Raw genomic sequence first — 17,894 nt, forward strand, 5'->3', positions numbered from 1 at the left:
GAATTATGTTCAAGTGGATTCACTAATTCCATGTGCCAAGACTGTTATTTCAGTGTCACTAACAGACACAGCTACTCTCTGATTTCCTTTGACAGCTAAAAATAACCAAATTAAAAACAATGGATGGTATAGAAAACTTTCTAATACCTCTTTGCTTGAGTTTAATTTATTAACCCTTTTGAAACTCATAACCTTGCTTATTTTTCCTGGCTTCCCCTCAGCAGCCCAGAGTTTGACTGCTTAACCTCACAGGGCCAAAGCTGTGTGCACAACTGATATTATTCTCCTTTGTCTCAAAGAAAGTTGCAGTCAGACCCCTCAAGGAATAAAAAGCAGATAATTATGTCATGTCATCTTAGCTAGGTCACAGGTCAGGGATGAAGACTTACAGGACCCCTTAATTTCTTGCTGCTCAGCACAATGATTGTTCACATCACTGGTCCCCTCTGCCTTGATTATTTTCAGTTTCTCTACAGCCAAGATGTAATGATCATGTAAACTTGAGCAAGTTTTACAGATAATAGGGGTTGAGGAGCCTCTTACACACAGTGATAATTTTTAATAAAGTTTTGGCATCAATAAAATATGAAGCACCTTTTTGGTAGAGTGACCTATTTTTGTAACATCTTATAAAATGACTTCCTCAAAAGCTTGAAATCCATTGCTTGTTAGTAAAAGTAACTTTGGCTGGTCTTTTACACTCTGTCTGGATCAGCTGAAAATTTTTAAATTCCTATGCAATAATTTTATTCTCCAGTGCAAAACAGCCTGCCATTTGTTTTAAGCAGAAAGCATTTTCCCCCTAGTGTTAAAAGATTATGAAAACCAGCAAACAAAAAGATTTACTGCATGGTGCTGGTGACAACTGTTTGCCCACAGCCCCTGTGGGGACTACAGACAGTGATGGTAATGGATAATCTATGAGTTCCAGGCTGCTTGGACAGTTTTCATCTGAGTGCCATTGCTGCAAGCACAGGCATGTGTTCACACATGCTGGGAGCCAGGACTGGTGCATTGATCCAACATCAACAAGTGCAGACACCTACCAGGCATCACATGTGAAGTGTTCAGCACACAACACCAGGGCTGCATTTACACATTGAAATTTCAGCCCTCTTAATTAGTTTGATAGGCCTCAAAATGTCAATCAGTGCTCAGGAGGCTTTTCGAGCCTCAAGGCAAAGAGATGACAGAAGAAGGTTTTCTTCATCTGAATTAGCCAAGTAACTCTGAAAGGTTTTAAGACAAAGTGTCAGCAGTGTTACAGCTATTGCACACTAAGACCTTAAATCCAGGTACACTAATGAAGTGCATATATTCCAGGCATTGATTAGCTGGTTTACCTGCACAAGGTTGCAAGATATCATCTGGAAAGTAACTGCAAAACCATTAGTGTTGTTAAACTTGGGGGAGAAAAAAAAACTGGAGGAAAAAAAATACTTCTTTTTTTTTCTTTGCTAATTAAGATATAAACAACCTGATGTGTTTTATAGTGTCAGCTAAGCTACCAATTTTGTAAAGCTAGTTGCAAGGGTTTGAGCTCCCTTTATAATGTGTTCAGAATCAAAGGCAATTATGCACACAAAGTCCTAGAATTATGTACACAAAATTCTGGTGCATCATGAATCACTTCAGGTTGGGGTTTCAAATGTGTTTCACACCAGCAGAAGGGCTTTGTGGCATTTGGAAAAATGTATGCAGAGATCCAAGTAAACGGTACCAAGAGGGCACCATTTAAGAAGCTGGGTAACTCTATTGGCCTCACTTTCTACATTTCTGTGACTGAAATAATGCTGATCTGCATCTCATGGGAATGGAAAGTTTGCTGGAAGTGATTATTAAACAAACAAACTAACTAACAAACAAATCTATAAAGGTTTCTGAAGAGAAAACTCCTATGGAGTTATTAAAATTTTCTGCATCTCTCCTTTCACATGTCCAAAATTAACAGATTGAATTTCAGGACTGACTACAGCTGTGAGTTGATGGCAGACACAAAAGTATGTGGAAAATAAATCTGATTCCAATCTTTCCAAATAATAGTTAAGCAGTTTTAAGTTAAATTACTGGAAAAATACAATAGCAATTATTCTTACTTACATTATAAGCACATTTTGGTATGGTTAATATTCAGCAAGGATTATATCAAAATCCTGTCTACTCCATTAGGAGTTACACTTCTGTTGCTTCCTCTCAGAAAGGGTGTTGAGCTACAGCATGTGATTAGTCCCAAGGCTACACCCCGATGCTGAATAAAATGCTGCCATCTTTTGGCTGCACTCGACAGGAACAGGTAGAAAAATTGCTACAAGATTTTACCTTCAGAAAGACAAGAAACCATTGCTACTTCTGCAGTAGCTGCTCCCAAGGGTATTGTTATGGGCCATACCCCGTTATCCTTGTCCTCTGTCATGCACTGTAACCCCATGGGTGCTGAACAAAAAGTGTCTCTTTTCCTGCATAATGAAAAAGCATGAACCAACAAACCAAAAGTAAACTACTATCAGCAAAAACAATTAATGAGTGTGGGGGTGATAGATTCACAGGAGAATTAATCTAACGGCAGAAAACCCTAGAATACAAGTAAAAATGCAAGGCTGTGTTTCCACTCCTTACATTCAGGAATCCAACATTTATTTCTTTTATGTTAAGTAAGCTTTTCTACTATACACTATGTTACTTTTCTCTCTCAGAGATCTGCAGCATGCTACAGCAAAAATATGTTTTCAGAACACAATAATCCATAAATCCAGGAGATGTTTAAGCAGTACCATTCAAATATTTGTTATGCTTTTGCACAGGAGTGAATAGAAAAAAAAAAAGTAATTGTCCACATTTTGTTAAAATGTAATTGCCAGTTGTACATCCAGCATCAGTTAACACCAGTCCAGGACATAAATATTTCTCAACCCTCCTAATACTGTCAAGGGACTCACTCTGTGAGAAAAACCAAAGCCTATGCTTTGCAAGGTTAAGGATTATTCCTGCATGCATATACCTGTATTTGAGGCTTTTGTAGAATTTGTAGAATTTGTGGAATTGTAGTTTGCTAGTGGTTGAGTTGAATGCATCAGGCTTTGGAAAATTATCACTGATGTGCCTCCTGCAAGCACTTAGGGATCCTGTAAGGTAAGTTGATATATTTTGAGACAGGCTCAAAATAACACTTATCTACAAAGCGTACTCATTTTAAATATACATAGCTCAGATTTATATAGGTATTATTCCATAAGTATATATTTGCCTTATTAATATTTTTATCAAATATAGCCTAACTTGATCATAAAGGCTAAAGTCTACCTTTCCTAGTCCTGAATCTGTAAGTCAGCAAGAGATGCTCCATCTCAACCCATATGAGTAGCTATAGCCAAGGAACACCCTGTTCCAGGAGGAAACAGATACTGTGCTGTGCCTCCATATTCCTGGCAGAAACCTGGCTGAGAGAAGATTTTTTCTTTCAAGCCCCAGACCCCAACCTCACTTTCCTCCCCTACCACAACTAAGATAACCACAAAGACGAGATAAACTCAGTTCTGGGAGAATTAATCTAAATCAAACCCCAAAGAAATCCATTCTCTTCGATGCTCAAAGTCCAAAGGCACCAACACTTTAGTGCTCTGCTGCACTCAGGTAACATAATTGAAATGAAATGACAGAAGCTGTGGTGATGGCACAGTAGTAATACCTGCCTCTGGCACAGTCCTATTCTCTCAAGTCTCAACAAGCCCAATGGATGACAGGAATTGAGTGCTATCACTGGCAGAAATCAAGAAAGCAGAGCTGACTTTCAGAAACCTCAGAGTCCCAGTCCAGGTGCTTGAGTACCCATTAATATTTGCAATCTGGGTCATTACTCTGGATTAGGAGAATAATTTTTGTCTGAGGACATATCCTGAAATATCAGAGCAATCCTGCCATCACACCCTGTAGCAGATCCCAGTGCAAGGGATGTGTGTCCTGGCCTTCCTCTGGGGAGACAAGGAAGGAAACATTGGGAAAACATTGGGCATTTCATGTGGTGTTTGCCACACAGGTGTTCACATGGCTGGTCTCCTCAACCAACCTTTTCTACTGTGGACTTGCTGGTTATGGTTAAAGTTATGGCACAGGCTTGGCAGATATTTGATGGAGATGTCTTTTCTTGTTTTCAGAAAGCAGCAATGCTAACTATTGAACAAGACAAGTATTCAGCAAATTGGTTTTTGCAGAATGTGAATGTCAATCTCATTCAATTATGTTTTTGGCCAGGATTGTCATAAAGCCTCCAAAGTATTCTCTTAGGGATTTGTAATCACTAATGCCAAGAAAAAACAGCTGCCATCTTGCTAAAAAAATCTACTGATTTTCGTAAGAAACCTTGGTCTTACGTAACACAGCTGCTCCTGTTGGCAGCGTGTGTTACATCTGCTGCAAAACCTTGTTCTACAGCTGGATCTAAAGGGAAATAGAAAGCAAATAAATATTTTATTAATGGTGCCCGCTTAAAACATGTTTCTGACTGTTTAACACTCTGAAATACCTCTAACATGGTTATTAGTTTTTTTCTGTAAATTAAGCACAAATTATGCCTTGGCTACATCTGGGAGATAGATGTGAACTGTGTGGGCAGATGCTGATAGACAATTTATGTCAAATATTAACTTGATGCATAGATAAATTTTTCATGAAGAATGAAAGCTAGCGTTAATTTTATAGGTATTTAATGAAGATGTGAGAGTGTAGATTTCTAATTTTGGAATCAGAGAAATAGCAGCTCTCTCAATTTCTCACAGAACAAAATCCATCCTTAGCATTGACCAATTAAAACTGACTTTTAATTTAATAAAAATAAAGACACCATTACTTTCACTGCTCATCATGTCTCCACAGACCAGCTGCAAAGCTATCATCTGCTACAGATTCATAAACAAGTTATTCAGAAATATGACAAACATTGCTTTTCCTGAGTGGTAGAAAATGTCATGTAATTGATAATTTTGTAGGACATAATCTTTTTTTCTGGGATACATTTTTCTGGGAGAAACATTCTGAGAATGAAACCATCTTTGTCTTCTATTTGCACCAACTTTATATTTTTACCACTAAAATTTCAGAGGGGGAAAAAAATTTTATTAAGCTAAACTTAAATTTTATCCTGAAAACTGAAAGTCAAGATTTAGTCCCACTCCATCACAGGCTTATAAGATTTGGGATTTCACCTGAAGAAGGGTAATACAGGAAGAGTAAGGAAAAGAAAGTGTGGTAGAGACCCTTGGGGAAAAAAAGGTGGCGGTAAAGCAACCAAAAGACATATGAGAGTTGCATTTTCAAATTCCACTTATAATTTTGATAAGAATGAAATCTGGGTCCAGCTGGTACACAGTTTTCTAGCAGAGAAACATTTTGCTGCAGGGAATTGTAAGCAAAGGAGGAAGATTTCCATAAGGAGTTCCTTTTTTTTTAAGGATACACTGGAGTGCTAAATACATGAATTGGAAGTGACCAGAATAATGAGAATTGTGGAGCTGAAAATATTTTTTTAAAATTCTCTGAGATAACAGCTCCTAAGAAGTTCCGTTTACGTTGCACTGCAAATCTTGTTACTATGCTTTGACAGACTGTGCTTTGCTTTAAAGTGGATGGAAATAATTTTCATCCTTCAGAAAACAGAATGAGTTGATGGAAAAACTACCCCTCCAGGACCAATTGTTAAGAAAGAGACAAGAATGGGACAGCACTTCAGAAAAATTGATTCTGCTCCTGACTTATATAGGAAAATCTAGCAGCTAGTAATTTTGAGTCCCTAGCCAGATTTTTAAATATTAATGAAATTCTCAGAATGATGCAAAATGTGTCTTTTTATGTGTGTATACATCAAATGAGTATATCCACTGTTGGGCTTGTTGCACATTGTTCCATTTTAAAGCCTGTAGTTACTTCAAATTAATTTAACTTCTGAGGCTTCCAGATTTACATAATTTGACGTTTCCTTAATTTAGCTTAAAAAAAAAAAAAAAAGCATAGTACACACAACCAGTATTTTGAAGCTCTTTTCCTGAACTTTTCATGTCAATTTTAACTAGTGTTATGCTTGAAGCATCTTTAAGTAAAAGCTTTTATAAATGAAACTTTTGATTGTCACAGAAACAAATTAAGCTGGACACTAGAGATTTAGGTAATAAAAAAAGAAAGAAACAAAAAAGTCCAACAATAAGCATCTCCTCTTACTAAGGAAATAATGATAAAAGAATATGGTACTCATCATCAAGAACACAAGGATCTAAAGGGCAAAAGTTGTACCTCTACACCAAATTAAGTCCTGAGCATGGACAGGACCCTTTATATCACCCAGAACACCAGGGGAGAGATCCCAAACCCTTTGTGTCCTTTATCCCACCATCTCCATTACTACTCAGTCACGGCACTGACATGGCTCAGCCCATATCTCAGCCCATCATTGCTTGCCCTGTGGCTCCTGGGAATCCAGCCCAAGGATGTGGATGGGGTAATTCAGGACAAGCAGCTGATTTTTACACTCAGTTCTCCTCCTAAACCAAAACGCAGAAGTCAGGAATTGTGAGCTGAGATCTTGTGTGGATCTTAAGCAAGGTTTATACTCTTGCACCCGACAGCATGGAAGGTGTCTGTGGGTCTGTAGCTTAGACAAAGCCAGAGCACTCTATACATGTGAAAAAACCTACTGAAATTGAAGGGGGCAGCTGTCTGCGGTAAAATGCACCTTATCAGTGTTGAGAAGTAACAGAACTGACTTTAAGTGCGTAGCACAGGCACGTTCAGCAGTGGAAACATGGCATCAGATATTTCAGGGTTGTAGAGAACCAGCTTGGCCCAGATGGTTGGTGTCCAAATCAGTGACTCTTAAAACAGCTGCTATCAAGAATGCCCAGGAACAAGAGCAAATATCCACAGGGTACAACTGAGTTTCCCACTCTAATATAAAAATTACTTTCTAGTTACCAGATAACCTCCATACTGTGAAACGGATTGAAGACTCTTGCCAATCTTTCAATACATGTAATTTTGTCCTTCTCTGTGATGACCTCATCCTTTTCTGCACTCTAGTCTATTTTTCTGTGCATCTAATTCTGGTCTTGGTGGGCTTTACTTTTGCTGAAAACAGTCTGTCAGTTGAAGGAAGCAAGTCTCACATCCAGTATGAAATATATCTACTCAAAAAATGTTATCGACTGTAAAAAAATTCATCTTTGATTCAAAGGAACAGCTAAGCAGTTGCTAAGAAAACTAAGACTGTGGCAAGAGCATGTTCAGATATACAAAACAGCTCAGAGCCCTACCTTCTCCCTGTGGCAGATCTGACATTTGTGTTCATTGCTAGCTTGGACTGACAAATTACTCAGTATTTTCCATTAACATTACTGCTGGCAGGTCTTATGAGTAGGGAGATAACAGATTTCAGCTGACCTGGAGAAAATACTAGAAAGCAAATTGCCTCAGCCACCTACCAAATTACTGACAAGCTCTGACTGGTATGCAGTTGTCTCAACCACTGGTGGAGGGCAGGGTGGCCAGACAGAACAAAGCTAGAGAAAAGTAGCAATTTGTCTTCCTCATCTCAAGCAGTGGTTTCTGAATAAGAATCAGGAAACTCACAAGTTTTGTTCCCTTTCTATTGTCCAGGAGAAAATCTTTCCTCCAAGAAAAATCAGATTACAAAATGGTTCAGGAGTGAAGAGCTCTGGACTGGTGTCATAGACTTCTGCAGCCCCTTGGCTTTGATGAGATGGATGCAAAATTCCTCAAGGTGCAAGAGGGACTGACAAAAGAATTTGGGAAGCAGACATGGTTGATGAAAAGAACTGTTGGGTTATAGTATGATTGTAAAGAAGCAGATGTAGCAGAGGCTGTTAAGGAGGCTGTATACTGTTTAACATTAATTCCTGGGTACACAGTGAACAGATGTGCTTGCAGAAGTTAAATATGCAACAGTGAGCCTCACAAATATTCCTCTCTGTTTCTGCCACTTGCATGCTTATTCAGACACACACCTGAAGGTGTGGTGCCCCAGCAGAGCAATGCAAACTGAAGGCTTAAATAATCAGGCCTTTAAAAAGTCCATTTTGTCAGAGGGAATCTTGATGATTTTTATTCTTTATTATTTGGCATACTGCAAAATAACATTCCAAAATCCTTGTCTCTGAGCCACCTTTATTGTGGCCAGGAAACAAAGGAAACAGAAGGTGCCTCTGGGTAAAGCTGTGGCCCACCTGTTTTCCAGTGTGAGTACTGGGAATGATGGAGCTGACAGAGTTAGGAAGGAGAGTCAAGTGCCTGGAATCTGTTTTTCTGGGGTATGTGCTGTCAATAAGCTAGGATGGAGAACACCTGTGTGGGACTTCCACTGGAGAAAGGCTCTCCCAGCCAAATGCAAACATGCAGAGTGCAAACATGTAGAGTGCCAGACCTGTCTTCTCTAGTCCTTTGATCTTTTTTCCTCTGCTCTTTTATTTTCAATCAGCATCTGCACTGAGTATCTGTCTTCTGAGGACCAATGTCAGCGATATATGCTCTCTTGACTTCCATGGGAAAGCATGAGGGGTGCCAGCAGTGGTTTGGAGGATGAAACTTGTGCTATTCACCAGGCTGTGAAGCTTTCCCATCCCTGGTCTGGCTCTGGTCAGCCCTGTCCTTTCTGGTTGACAGTAGGTCAGAGAAACACATGATCTCCAGAGGGAATAACAATGTAAGCTTGCTTCCATCTTCCATAAAAGTAAGGTATGTTGGCTAAAGCCCTAACAGCAACCTGAAGTTTCTCCATAGTTCCCACTCTGTCTTTTTGAACAAGTTCCTTTTGCTGCCTCAGTTTCCCCTTTACTGCAGCAAAGAAAGATATTCCTTATACATCCCCCATTACACTGGTGAAGTGAGGCACACATCTGTTACCGGGAGTCTCTTCCCTTCTGGGGTAACTTCTAACTATGTCTGAATTTCTGAGAGCTTTTCTGTGGCCTTACATGCTGATGGCAGAAGACTCTGGGAATTAATTGTGAATAGAAAGGTACAGAATCTTCTTTGGCAACTTCAAAATAATCTCTACTAAGCATTTATTCATAGAATCATTAAGGTTGGAAAAGATCTCTAAGAATTGGTTGACATTGCTCTTGCTGTGATAGTCAAAAGGCAGGTAAGGTAAAGTTTCTAAACAAAATTTCTAGCATCTTTTATTAGGCCAGATAATATACTTGTAAAAGTAGACAAGCCTTATGCATACAGCTTCTAGCCTCTAATACAAATAATATATTTTATTAGACCACTTTTTGGAGACCCACACTCCTCTGACTTATCTTTTCTTAGAAAAGAGTTGAATGGGATTTTCAAGGTTGTCTTAAAACACATTAGATACCTCCGTGTGGGTAACTGAACCTAAAAATTGCTTTTAGGTGAAGAAACTTGGCTTTGACTCACAAATTCTCTCTTAGTTTATATGAAATTAAAATTATATTCTTCCACACTGTTCTGAAGGGATTTAAAAATCTTTTAATAGTGGTTTTAATATGATGTAACATGTTCTTATTGTAATTCCAAAACAGGAATGACTGTATTTTTATATATAATCCTAAATTTTAGTAGCTGCTTTCAGTCTTGCTTTCCTATGATTTCTGCAGAATAAGGAGATTATGAGCAATTTCCATCTTGAGCTCTAGTGTTCTCTCTCCAAATTCACAAACTGTGCTATCCAAAACATCTAAATGTGTAATCCAGGCCAATGTCTTTGTCATCTGCTGCCATTCTTTATAAGCAATCAATGAGTTGGTTTCTAATCAGCAAAATTGTAATACGGTGAGTTTTCTAAAAATTATGGTACTTAGTATTTTCCTGATTAATTTATTCAGAAAACTCTTATTTTATTTAATGAAATAGTTTTACTTAGGCTGAATTTTGGAATAAAATATTGTTATCAATACAACATATGAGGCCTGCTTAGGCTTCCACTGGGGAAAAATTTTATGAATAAACTTCACAGCACCTTTATTTTGCTGGACTGGTTTTCTCTAACAATATGTGCATTGGCTGGCCTGTCTTAAAGCCAGAGATGGTGAAAAAGCTGCAAGTGTGATAAAAGGTTAAATCTAGGTGAACTAATGACTATGATGATAATTTTACAGGCTTTAACTGTGATCTACAAATTTAAAAAACTAATTAGAAATTCAGCAAGAACTAGATATAAGAGATGTTCAACAAAGCAAAGTATACACTAGAATGTTTTTCTCTCAGTGGTTTTATCCAGCAATTCATTCCCCATGGGCACATATTCTTTTTCCTCTGTAGAAAGACCAGAGGAGTGTGTCTCAAAGAGCAGTACAGTAGTAAGCAGTAGTAGTGACTGAAAGACACAGTACTACATAGTTTTTCAAGCCATATGCTATTTCTGCAAAACACAGGCATACTTCTGAAAACATTGGTTTCAGCACACAGCAACCATAGTGCTTGTTCAGTCTGTAAATGCTTAAAATGTAAAGATTTCTGGAGAACCCAGACAAAGCAGATGACTGACAAATGACTCACAAGACACGTCTGGTTTTGGTTCTGTCAAGTCAAACCCGCCACATTTTGACACGTGTTTAAACTGCACTCCAGACCGCTGCCGACAGGTGTTTATACCCGCCTGCTTAACAAAACTAAAAAAAGTGTTTCCCAGCAGTAAGCGTGAAAAAGAGCGCCCAGCCCGCCGTGCGGCAGCCCCAGGGATGCCATGGGGGAGAATCCCGGTGCAGGAGGAGCAGCCGGGCTGGGTGGGGATGGCGGGGCGCTGGATAAGGATGGCGGGGCGCTGGGCGCGGATCCCGGGGCTCTGAGTGCGGATCCCGGGCGCTGGGTGCGGATCCCGGGGCGCAGGATGCGGATCCCGGGGCGCTGGGTGCCCGCTGTCCCGGGCTCCCCGGTTTGGCACCGCCCCGGCGCGGGCGGAGCTCGCTGGGCTGCGGGACGGGATGCGCCTCGCTCCTATTCTTTAATTTAGCAGAAACAGCTGTTCGCTCTCCCCCGCCCTCTCGAGGCTGGGTGTCCTCGCAGCCCGCCGGGGAGGGGAAGGAGAAAGAGAAGATGTGGGCTCCATCCCGCGCAGCCTGAGCGCCCTGCGGCTCCGCGGGCAGCGGGCGCTCCGCTCCCGGCCATCCCGGCCATCCCGGCCATCCCAGCCCGCGGTACCGGGGCTCCTGCTGCCGCCGCTCGGGACGTGTCTGCCGGAGACTTGGGTGGCTGTTTTCCCTTTGGGTCGCTGCGGATGAAAGATACAGGTGGGTTTTTCTTACAGTGTTCTGTGCCACCCTCCCCTCCCAAAAGAAAGTCAGAAAGTTTGTGGGAGAAGAATCCTAAGCGGAGGTTGGCTGGAGAGGCTTTTGCTTGGTGCACTGTTTAGAAACCCGGGGTGAGCCCGGGCGTTCAGGAGGTGCTTTCAGTCCCCTCTGCAGTCCCGACTCGGGCTCTGAGATGCTGCTGATGGCTTCAACCCAGCTCAGGAATGGGTCTGTCTCATCTACTCTTAGCATAGACTTCTCCTTTGCGCGTAAGAGAGATTGCCTTAACTTTAAATATACTAAATGAAAGTAGGTTTTTTTTCAAAAGCAGGGGTTTACCACACTTAGATTTTCCCCTTGAGTAAATAGTGCGACATTCAAACGTGTGAACTTCATCACATGTGTTCTGTACTTATTCATTGTTCTTGTTTCCATATCTGTCTGTCATGAACATGAACTGCTGAAAGTAAATCTGTTGATCTGCATATAAGAGATTCTTCCACAGACTGGAGGTTTTGGGAGCTGGGAGATACTGAAACTTTTGAGCCATATAATCTCCTCCCAGTCTTCTAGCTTAGCTCTAAAGACCTCTTTCTGGATCTCTTGAAATCTTGAAGTGTGGCTTGGGGCATTGAAAAAATAGTCCAGAAGAGAGGGGAATTCTGACTTCAGTGTTGTGAAGTCCCGTGAAGACCCACATCTTTCAGCTGTGTTTTAAAAGAATCGTTTTAGCTGATACCTCTGCTTTTGGATGTTTTGAGTTAAAAATAATTCAGTTTCTCATCTAGAAGATGAGGTTAAATGTATGTCAACTTAAAAAGACACTATTCCTTTCATAATTCTGTCAGCAGATCAAGAAAGTTATTCTTCCTTCATAAAATTGCATCTGGGATTGTCTTTGAAATGTTAAATAGGGGGGTTGGTTTAGATGGGGTTTTTTTGTTTGTTTTTTAATGTAACTTTTAATTAGAAATACAAGTTCTTAAATGAAGGAAAACCACTATTTTAAAATTCATTTTTATATGAACTAAACAAGAAGTTGATTTAAGTTGTGTGGATATGTAAATATAAGAGGTTTTTATAGCTCCTTTATATCCCAAGAGAATAATGTAGATATAGTGGAAAAGGGTAAGATTTTTTAGTAATATGAAGTTTGATCTTATTTATTTTATGCGTTTTCTTCAGATTTTAAATATTTAAAATGAATTAAGCATAATCTTTGGCATGTTGCACAATGTAGCAAGAGAAGATGGTAAAGAATCTCCCAGCTAGAAACCCGTGAAACTAATGTGTTCAATGAGTTATTTGGGAGCAAAGTGAGAAAGGAAATAAACCAGCTTCACTGATCAAACTAATGTGTGGTGTCAAGTGCGAAAAGAAGCCTCTCACTCTCAGTATTAAAGCCTGTTCTCCCAGAAGCTGATCTAACATCTTCTGAAACCTTATTTTTTTTCCTCTGAAGACAACTTCAGAGGGAATACAAGCAGTGATGGGTGTCTGTTTCGCTGCATCTTTAGACTTTTACTGTCAGAACCAGTTAACCAGATGCAGCATTTAATAGCTGGTGACATTAAACAAACTTTTGGCCCATTTCACCTGGCCATATGTTTTGTATCACTTTGGGTATGTTTTCCATTCCTTGTCAACTCTGACAAATTCAAGGGGACAAACTGGATGCTCATTTATTTGCCTTGGATGGAACCATAGGTTTTATTGTTTTGGGGTTTTTTAACATTTTTTGAGAAGCAGAATTGGCAATCCTGCAAGCTCCTGAGTTTGCTAGGAGTTGGGAGGGCTGTCTCACAGAGCCCTGGGGAGTGTCACCTCTAAGATGGGGTTAATAGAGTTCCAGAGTAACCTCTATTAAACCAAGATATCTCTCTGGAGGAAAAAAAAAAAAAAAAAAAAAAAAAGGAAAATCAAGTGAACGTTTGAGCACAAAAGCTCATCTACAAGTTTATTTCAACAATAATGTGTATTATTCAGTTAAATGCTAGCATTAGGTAAACTTGGACTCATTCTTCAAGGGATTAGCATGGGAGTTTAGAAGCTTTTTTGAAATCTGCATTTAATTTTTATCTCATGCATAAGTGTAAAAAACTTAGCACTTTATATATGAGCTCCTAAAAAGACACTTACTTCCACATAGCCCAGATCTTCAGATGTCTTCCTCTGCAGATCTCTCCCTCTTAAATTCACCCAAAACTTTTTGAAGCTCATCTTTGTGCATCATGTTTGTCATCTTTTGATATCGAGTAGCAGCATGGCTTGACCTTCACAGTGTGGGTACTAACATTTTAGAATGTATCTTTCACTGAACTTTCAGGACCTGCTCATCTTGCCCGTGCATTAAGGTATCATTTCCCAACACACCAGGGCAGAACTTGCCCAGCTAAAGCTGTGTGAGTGGTGGTCACTGGAGAAATGACCTGGGCACTGGGCTGTGCCTGCACACCTGGTGTCACACTGCTCAATTTTAGTCAGCTGAGTCCCATCCAGGGAGTAAATGTCCTTTTATAAGCATCATAAATATGAACTCTTGATATGTTTTTAAGAATGCAGGATAACTGTATTATAGACCTAGAATTTATTATTTATATTTTGAGCTATATTTTTACTCATAGAACAGACATTTAAAGGTTTAGTCCAACCTCCTTGCAATAAGCAAGGACATCCTCATTTCAGCCAGGTTGTTCAGAGACCTGTCCAACCTCACCTTGAACACTTCTAGGGATGAGCATCAAACACCTCTCTGGGAAACCTGTTCCAGTGTTTCACCACCCTTGTTGTAAAACACTTCATTATTGATCCTAAATTGACCCTCCTTTAGTTAAAACCCTTACCTCTTTGCTACAGGCTCTGCTAAGAAATTTCTCCCCATTTTTTAGTCTCCTTTAAGTACTGAAAGACTACAACAAGGTCTCTCCAGAGCTTTCTCTTCTCTAGGCTGACCAACCACAACTCTCTCAGCCTGTTCTCGTAGGAAAAATGCTCAAGAAAATGTTAAGGTTTGGGTTTTGTTCCACTAAATTTTAACATTGTTTTTTCAAACACTATTACAAGTAAGTTTAGAGTAACCAGTTGGTTTTCTTCTACAACCTGCAACCAGAATTCAGTAGGAGATTTTTTTTTTTTTTCAAAATTGTAGGAAGAGGACTTAAAAAGTTCTTTCTCTTAGATATGCTACCTGGGACCCTTTCCAACATAAATTACCATGTACCTCCTAAAGGGGGAGGAAAAAAATCAGAAAGCATCAGTGTTTCAGATTCTCAGTGACCAAACAGTAGGTCTGTGAAGTGTACATAATTTACTCACCAGAAAAAAAACCTTAAGACAGTCTGTATATGTTAGACTTCAAAACCACTTCATTTAGCAGAGTGAACTTGTGAAAGTAGAGAAAAATAAAAAGACAAAATACTTATTCTAAATGCTTACCATGACACAAAAATATAAAAGAAAAAAGCAAACAACTCTGAATCGTCAGTAAACTGAACTCTCAGTTTTCCAGTTGTTAAATACATGTTTTTCTACAAGACAATTTCCAGAAAACAACAGCTAGGAGCTGCTCTATTTTAACAGGCATGCAATCATTCTAGGAGTATGTGACACATGAAAGAGAAATTTTCATATTTTTTTAGTCCAACAAGCTATGGGTATCATGCATTTTGCACTAAGGAGTGGAAATGCATATATATATATATATATGTGTGTTTATATATACACATACAAACACAATTTTAATGCAAAATTCTGTGCAGAATTTGCCTGCAATCACAGAGAAAGTAGGCTGCATAGTTATGAATCCACATTAAACACTATTGTTTCACAAAGTACACAAACAATGTGTTCACTGCATGTGGGTAAAATTTATGCCTGTGCTAAGAGAGATGTGAGGCTTTGGGTGTCTGGCTGCTTTATAAATAATAAAGGAGGACATCTGTTCACTGGTAAATGTGGGAGGAGAGATATTGTTACCACAGATCTGCAAACCTTTGTGTGCACATGAGAGCTTGAGGGACTGCATCTGATAATTTTCTTTCTGGGTAAAGAAATACCTTCTCCTCCTAAGTTTGTCATCATTTTAATTACGGTCAAGTCAAGAATGAAACTTCACTTGGTGTAGATTGACTTAATGTGGAGGAAGACAGAGTTTTTCTTTGGGGAAGCTGATACAAAAGACGAGTTTTGCTGTGCATTTTCTCGTGTGAGGAACTTTGCTAGGAAGGTGGAAACGACCTTCTCTATGCTAAACGGTGAGCTAGGGAAAAATTGCTTAAAACATCCAAGGAAATGTAAACAAACTGATGTTTCTGTTAAAAATCAGAGTGAAAACTGAGAAGAATGAGAGATATTTGTTACAATTCAAAACAGGAGGAACTGTTAGTAAATTATGTACCTATTTTTTGGTCTTTGTGTGGAAAGAGTTGTTTGGTTTTAACCATTTGTTTTATCTGTATTTTCAGAAAGACACCAATTGTCAGAGGAAAGGAGGGTAGCTGCCATGCATAGGGCTGTCTATTTGCTCTGAAGGAGGAGACCATGCTGAAGCATCTTTTTAAGAAACCTTCTATTCTGAGCATCAGAAAAGATCATCTAATATAACCTAGGTTTAGATAAGAAAGATGAATTTGAGGTGATTGTTCACTTGGTTCTGCTGTCCTGGAGTTACTGCAGAGCAGAGTCCTGGAAAGACACAGTGCAGGAAAACAATCCTGTGCTGTAATAGTGTTTCACACCTGAATAACCATCTAAGACATATCTCATCTGAGCAAAGACCACAAGGCTCCTGAGATGATTTAATCTGTGATGGAATGACATCTGGGAAACTGCTGGAGAACTTCAGCAAAGGGCACCCAGCATCTCTGCCCTCACTGATCCATGACAAAGTCTGAAATGAACCACACTTGGACGTATAACCTGAGCTTTGGTGCACCTGCAGATCCTGTTGAGCCAAGAGCTGGACTCTCACGAAGTGGGCATACAATAGTGGCTGTTTTTCTTGGATTAATCTTGTTTTTTGGTTTCTTGAATAATTTGATTGTCCTCATCCTCTTCTGCAAGTTTAAAACCCTTCGTAACCCAGTCAACATGCTTCTCCTGAACATCAGCATCAGTGACATGTTAGTGTGCATCTCGGGCACTACCCTCAGTTTTGCATCCAACATCCGTGGCAAATGGATTGGAGGGGACCATGGCTGTAGGTGGTATGGCTTTGTCAATTCCTGCTTTGGTAAGAGTTCAATTATGACTTTTACTATCCTTCATAACACTGGTGCATGAAGCAATGTGATTAGGGAGCTAAATGCTCTTCTGTGGTGAACAGAAGGATAATTTTATTGCCTTGCTATGGTCAAGCACAAATGACCTACATAGTTTAAAACATTTTGAAAAAATACTTTAATAAAAAGAGATGTGTTGATCTAATAAATATTTCTCATTCTTAAAAATTACTTATTTCTTAAGAGCTAAAAATGGAATCTAAAAAAAAGGCAAGTCATTGGAGAGAGTGTGATTAACTGTATGAACATATATACTTCGCACTTTTTCAGGAAAATATATGCCATTGCTGAACTACAGGTCCCTCAGTGCAGTTTCTGTCATGAACAAAGCCTCCTGAAAGTACTCAATTTACCATTTTAAATTATCTCTCAATCTATTATATTAATTCCTCATGTCCCAGATAGTGAGTTCTCATCATTAGATGATTTCTCTTCTGCAAAGCAAAATCTTTATTTTAGAATTGCCTGCTTGCAGCTTTAATAGAAAATTAAGTTGCAGGAATAGATTTGTCTGAAGTGATGGGAAAAGTATTCAATGTTCTTCTCCTGTCCAGACAAAATTTTTTTGCAGCCATCTTTTTTCACTGGTAGATATAAGTGTTGTAACTGGATTTTTTTTTTTTTAATTATTGAAAGAATATAAAGAACAATGACTAGAGGGCAGCCTTCATCCCTCCAAGAGATTACCAAGCAGTGACCCTTTCTTCATGTATCCTACATTCATCAAAAGATCCACTAAAGCATGAACTGGCCTGTGGATGCATGTCTAGATGTGATACCCATCTAACCCAGGCCAGGGGACTTGGCACAGCTCCCTCTTGCTCTACATCCTTGCTTTGGTGCCTCCAGGCTGCGAGGACAGGACAAAGGCATTCCTGGCTCTTCTCCCACCCTGGACTGCAGCACATCCTGTGTAGGCCCTTTGACCCAAGCACATTTTGATGTAAAATAGGTGGTGGATTCAAAAACATGTTCTCTACCTGAATTACAAACTCTTTGCTACTTCCAGTGGTGTGGTACCTGTCCCTTCCTCAAATGTGTGCTCCACTCATGACTATTAACTCATCCTGGCATCTTCCTTTGGGAAACTGCTGCTTTGCCCAAAGTGAAGTCTCAGGAGTTAGTAATGATCTGTAATATAAGAGCACTTACTTTGGCCATCCAAAAATATGGTCAACAGTACCTTGGCTTGTTTTGGTAGGTTGTTTTTAGGTGAGTTTGTACTGAGCAGAATGACACGTCTTCTTCCAGGTGTTGTTTCCGTTTTTGTGTGTTTTATGAATTCCAGTATTTCTATATGTAGTTTTCTCAGGCAGAAAAACGTTAGAACTGGGTTTTTTTTCCTATTATTTGAGATTTC

The 17,894-nt window shown here is 39.5% G+C and overlaps 1 protein-coding gene across 1 annotated transcript in view; it reads left to right on the plus strand.

Annotated features, from left to right (window-relative positions):
• The first annotated feature begins 15,743 nt into the window (after positions 1 to 15,743).
• The window catches only part of LOC106863896 (vertebrate ancient opsin-like), a 77,155-nt gene continuing 75,004 nt past the window's right edge, over positions 15,744 to 17,894 (plus strand). The window contains exon 1 of the mRNA XM_014893481.2: positions 15,744 to 16,485. Within this exon, the coding sequence (XP_014748967.1) occupies positions 16,134 to 16,485 (352 nt within the window). The 5' untranslated portion in view covers positions 15,744 to 16,133. The remainder of the gene's footprint in view (positions 16,486 to 17,894) is intronic.

This window comes from Sturnus vulgaris, chromosome 2, assembly GCF_052056855.1.
Source record: "Sturnus vulgaris isolate bStuVul1 chromosome 2, bStuVul1.hap1, whole genome shotgun sequence".
NCBI classification, from domain to species: Eukaryota; Metazoa; Chordata; class Aves; order Passeriformes; family Sturnidae; genus Sturnus; species Sturnus vulgaris.